The 6,000-nt window shown below is 37.5% G+C and overlaps 1 protein-coding gene across 6 annotated transcripts in view; it reads right to left on the bottom strand.

The window, feature by feature from the left end:
* Positions 1 to 649: 649 nt before the first annotated feature.
* The window catches only part of NR5A2 (nuclear receptor subfamily 5 group A member 2), a 91,306-nt gene continuing 85,955 nt past the window's right edge, over positions 650 to 6,000 (bottom strand). For all 6 annotated transcript variants that reach the window (XM_051624557.1, XM_051624559.1, XM_051624562.1 and 3 more), the window contains one exon: positions 650 to 3,932. In XM_051624557.1, the coding sequence (XP_051480517.1) occupies positions 3,685 to 3,932 (248 nt within the window). In that variant the 3' untranslated portion in view covers positions 650 to 3,684. The remainder of the gene's footprint in view (positions 3,933 to 6,000) is intronic.

Below are 6,000 nucleotides of genomic sequence, written 5' to 3'. Positions count from 1 at the left end.
ACAGTTCAGGTGAGGTGTTGTACTTGGTCTCAGAGCAGTAGGGTACTGCTGACAAGCTCTCTCGGAACACTTCACCTCCTGCTCTTGAACAGCAATCAGATGAGCCAGAGGGCAACTTTAGGAAAATATTTTTCTCTAGTAGCAGTAACATCTGCCTCCTTGGCAGCCTCCCCTGGCAGTTGCGTTGGAAGCTGTGGGTTTGCCCCAGCCCTGCCGAGTATTTACATTGCTGAGAGGTTATCCTGAGCACTGCTGGATCCTGTTACCTGATTTTCTTTTGTTCTGTTACCTTCCCCTTCTGATGCTTTGGCTGCTTAACTCTTTATGGGTAACACATAAAGTGAAAGTTAAGTGTGCAGTTTAAGATGAAATGTATTTGTAAGTATTTGTAAGTATTAGCTGGTAAAATAATTTTTTATTAGAGATTTATGTTTTCTGAACTGTTTAGCTGTATTTATTTTGCTTCAGCCTAGGCAGTTTCACTACTGCTGTCTGAGCTTTTGAAGGTGTTGCTCTCCAGATCTGTCTTCCACTCTCCATCAAATTCTCTTTGGCTGTCTTATTACTCTTGCATTTTATTCTTCTCTTCCAATGAACTGATTTTTGACTGGTGCTTCATTTCATTGGAATGATGTTATCATAAAGACAATTATAAAGTAATCAGCACAGGCATATCAATATTTATTGAAATACTGAAAAAAAAATCCATTGGTGAAGAGAAACTTCTGGCAAGAACTGACATGACAATATGTATTTCACTGATACAGTAAGAGAACTTCAACTTCAACAAGTAACTCACTGCACATTCTAAGAGTTGCATGGATTTAAATCCAAGGCAGCTGCAGAACATCTGTAATACAAATAGTCAGACTTTACAGATTGTCTGTTTACAAACACAGAACAACTATAATAAACCAGCCAAAGCCAAACCCTTTGAATTCTAGTCTGCTTTTACTAATATGTCCTGTAATCAATAAGGCAGTCAGAACTAAATGTCTGGTTACAAGGTAGTTAACAATTAACATGAGGGGTTTTTTTTGGTGATTTTTTTTTTTTTTTTGTTTGCGTACTTTGGGCAATCTGATGGGATTCTCGGAACCACAGATGTGGGCAATTATATGTTAGTTTATCTGAAATTGTTTCCATTACACTGTATGAAAAACTTTCACCACCTTAATTCCTCTGTCCTGTATATAGATTATGGTGCTGTGAATACAGTTAGCAACATTTTTTAAGCTTTTTTAATATTCAGTGAGATTCACTGTAGTATTTCAACAGGAAAAAAAGAAAGAGAAAATACAGAATGCAAACACTTGAAGTATGCTTGTTTTTCTTTTAGGAAGGAAGGAATGACCACACTTATCTTGTACATGTGTATATACATATTTCACAGGCACCATCAATTGCCACCTCCATCTTAATTTCTGTTAATTTAGATTGCTTGAGGGAGAAGGTTGTTGTTCCAATAACACTTGCATGTCTGCTGTGTGGGGTGGCTAAGGGAGCTGTGCTTGGTTTGGTTTTGGTCCGACCAACAGTACGTGTGTTCTGTGACACAAGACAGGCATCTAGGAATTGCAGACACTGGGCTTTGCTGTGTTTGTACCCTATGCATGGACAGGATATTGGAACTGATTAATACAGGTGATTAAAATAGAGTGCTTTGTATGAATGTAGATGAAATACCTGGTGTCTTTGGTATGCAATGTGTGAATGGTTGGAAAAAAAAAAAAGAAATGCACCTTTTCAAGTTCACATGAAACAGAAAAAGCTATAACTCACATAATTTACAATAGATTTAAATAAACTACATTTAGGATTATGAAGATTTACAGACATTTAATCAAGTGAATGATTTTAATTTGTAAAGACCCTTGTGTGTCCCTGAACTGTGTTCCACTAACTTGAAGACATGCTACAGTAAACACATATATTTGGCTTCTTCATTCTTGCTATTTCTTAGATAAAGATGAAACCAAAGAACAATAAATTAGCATCATAATTGTCTACAGTGGATACTATCATATACAATATAAATAAACTATTCAAAAGCCAGCAATCTTTGTGGGAAAACAAACAAACAAAAAAGGATTAGGATTTTATACAGTTTCTACAAGTGATTGTGCAGCCAATAATCTCAAAAATTAAAGTAAAAATGCAATACCCCTATTGATTTTAGTGTCTCACGACATACAGTAATTAAGTACTGGTAAAATAATTACCAATTTAAAAGAAATAATAAGGAAATCACTGCTCTGCAATCTTATCACAGTTTTTTCCCCACAGGACCTAAAGAATGTAAACACTATGTTTTTGTTAATGTTAAGAGATTAATACTTTATTTTCAACGTATGTTGATTCACACCTGCACAGTTACCTGAAAGGATGATGAAATAAGGCAAGACTTATAACTGTGGCACTGCATGTTAATACTGATATCTTCATTTGGACAGAGAGAGAATTGTTTGTTCTTCTCTAATATTTGTTCTGCAGCAGACTTTGGCCTACATACACGTAGCAGTATCACTCTTCTTTCTTTGCGTAAAAGATGTGTATTATCTAACTTTAAAAGGAAGAAGTTTCATTAGATACTGGATGTTTGAGCTTAAATTTAGTTTCCTAATTCCTGGCAATTTTAAAGATCATTTCTTAATAAGCTCCAAGGCATCATCAGGTCATACAGTTTATTTGTCTATTCTTGCATCACTAAATGCATTTTTTAAATTTTAGTTTTAGCTTTTAAACATCAGTATTTCATGGTCTAGAAAACATTCTTTGTGTCTGTCAAAGCAGCTGTTGTTCATGATGGCTAAAATATCTCCATTTTCTTTATTTGGAAATGGTCATGAATGCATAGCAGAGCCCTATTTTAGCCACTGCACTGGTTAAGTATATAGTTGAATTGGCTAATTTCTTTTCGGAATATTTATCTTGGCTATTTAATAGCTATCCATCAGCAGTAGTAGATGAGGGATACTGCCCAATAGAAGAACATGAACACGTGACAAAACAAACTTCAGAACATAGTAAGAATGCCAAGCTAACTGGATAACAGACTCTTCATACTAGTGATTTGCAGGCCTGAGAAACCAACAGTCAAAACCAGCCTCCTAGGATTTGGCGGCGACACTACATAGCACCTGGCCTAGGCCAGCTCTCTCTTACAGGTTGTTAAATGGATGCCACATCATTTATCACAGAAGAACTAAGCATTGGGTCCTTGGAAGGATGACAGATGCTATAGATGCAGTTTTGCACCTATTAGAACTGCTTTAGAAGTCCTGCTGTACAGCGAAGGAATTTAGTGCACTCAAAATTCCCCACTATCTTAGCTTGGTAATACAGATCAGTTCTTTTTCCTCCTAAGTTTCTTCATATTGGCAATCAGCAGAGTTAAATATACAAGAATCATTCTGTCCTTTTTCATGTTGACATTGGTGGTAGTATCCACTTGGTAAGTTCACTTCACTCCAGTATAAAGTCCTATATAGATTCCTTTGGGGATGTGTAGCATATGATTCACAGTTTGCAATACAAATACCCTGATACATCACTTATTTACTATTAGTATTTGATTATTATACCATTTTGCAGAGTCTTAAAACCATGTTTTAATTAGTGTTGCTTGGAGCAGTTCAGAATATATTTTTTTTCCTTGAAAGCAGAAGCTCTAATGGGTATAATTTATGCTCTCTTTGCATGCAGCATTTCAATGAGAAGGTTATTACACGGCACATCCCCGTTCAGGTGTTTGTAGTAGAGGTATTCTTCAGCCTGCATACTGATGGCCCGGATTTCTGGTAGTCGCAGGAGAAGTTGCCCAAATTTGTCCGTTTGCTGTGGGTAATTACACATTGTGTAGTCCAGCAGAGCAGCATTCACTTGTTCCTGAACACCTTCCACAAGCTGGAAATTCTCAAGATTTTTGACATCTGAATGATGACAATAAAAAAAAAAAATGTAACAACAATTCAGTTGCATTTTAATTCCTGTTTATGAAAGCAGTGTTTCGCTAAATGGCTGTATTTTTTTTCCTCCTGACAAAAGCATACTTTACAAGCTGCTGAATATTCAGTGAACCCTTTTGCCAACTTTCCTGGGAAAATGATCACAAAAGAGCTTTAGCAGCGTGTCTTGTTGAAATTCTGCATATAGCTCAAATCAATTAGACACCAATGGAGTCTGAGCAAGGTCAGCTCTTTTCATAGCTTACAAAAAGAAAGGTTGAGGATTCCTAAAGTAGAAGACCATAATATATTGCTAGCAAATGAGTCCCAAGAGGAAGCCCTATCTTTAACCTAGAATGTTACACAATTCATATAATTCTGTATTAATTTTTCTGACCCAAGGTGAAATCTGTGTCCAGGGTATGATGTAGTTAATTCTAATAAAAAGTGACAGGGTTCTTGTTTCTGTTTGACATTTTCTAAATGATTCTGAAAGCCTTTGACTTGTCTAGCCTATGTTAATGAACCATCTGGTACACTCCAGTGACTGCCAAAATAATCTTCCCTACTAGAAACTCTCTAAAATTTATATTTCACTGACTAATGATCTTTATAAAATGAAATCATTGTCCTTTGGGTGGAATACCAGATAAGAGAGGTGCCCTTTAACCTGAATATGGTTTCTGAAAACCAACATGCTGATTTTTTTTTAAATTATTATTATTTTTTTTTAAATTGTATTGGACAGCAGGGGCATTTGCATCAGTAAGGCAGGTACAGTTTGTTCACTCTGCTTCTGTTTGATTATCTTCTGTTCCTATGCAGCAAGTTCAACCTCCGGAAATGCTGGTCAGAGATAAATGCCAGTATATTATCTTATCATTATTTACTTCTCTGTGTAAAAATTACTCTGATGGCATTGTCTTTCGACATGTCTAGAGAATGCAGAAGTTATTCCCAAGCTTACAAAATACAGCAGTGCTATACTGCAGAAAAAGTGATCAAAGTGCTCTTGCTGGGAGAACTTGTTTTGGTTGATATTTGATTATTTACACCATCAGTAGCAGAGTTTTGTGACACAGTTTCTTGTAATGCTAAAGCATGGCAATACTGAACATAGTGGTGCTGCTAACTCACTTTGAAAAAAGACAAATTTGTTCTTCTGTGGGTGTTCCTGGAGCACAGAGGTGGGGAATTTGGCATTGTAAATGCCAGCCTTTGATTGGAGGGGAAATGCGTGTTTTCCTTTGCAAAACAGGAACACACGTTGGTCCCCCAATCCATCAGCAGCCTGGGAGGCTTTGTAAATTGAGCCTCACTGCACCTTTTCCTACAAGTGCTTTAAATAGAGGTTTCTGCACGTAACTGTGTGTTGGAACACAAGGGAAATGGTTGGAGGACGCCAACATTTTCTTCAGGACAGGGGTATAGGAAGGATGCCAAGGGATCCCAGTGGCAGCCCAGGGTAGCATGCAGAGGCCCCAGAGTCTGAGCAGGGGCCTCTCTGCAGAGTGCTGGCTGCACTTCAGGTTCACTCTTGCATGAGCTGGTCTGAGTGTTTCCTGCAGTGGTCATTACTGCCTGCCTCTTTCCTGTCCCGGTTTCACTGTGGAAATGAAGCAAGTGGATCCCAGATTTATGCTGCTTGCTTGGGAACTGGGGACATGACCTCCATCCGAGTTTTGCTAGCTGCCTTAAGGAACTCACTAGCAATGCTCACATTATGATGGCTGTCCAGCTGAGAAAGTCTGAACTTGGCACTACCCAGAGTGAGGAGAACTGGAAACTTCAAAGCTGCTATGCCTGGTCCCTTAGCTATTCAAACTCATTTATCCAAAGACTTTTTGCCAGTGTCTCTGGAGATCTTTGGATAATCATGTTTTTATGTATTACACTAGACATTTTCTCACACAAAATACAGCTGTTTATTTTTTATGTGCCTACATAAAACTCCCAAGGTATTTTGTAGCGAGTGTAACCTGGTTTAAAAATTGCATGTTCTAAGCATATTAGTTAGGACAGGAACAGTTACAGTTATTTTAAATAACTTACT

The sequence above is a fragment of the Apus apus genome, chromosome 7 (genome assembly GCF_020740795.1).
Source record: "Apus apus isolate bApuApu2 chromosome 7, bApuApu2.pri.cur, whole genome shotgun sequence".
NCBI lineage: Eukaryota > Metazoa > Chordata > Aves > Apodiformes > Apodidae > Apus > Apus apus.
This window is presented reverse-complemented; position numbering and strand designations above follow the sequence as displayed.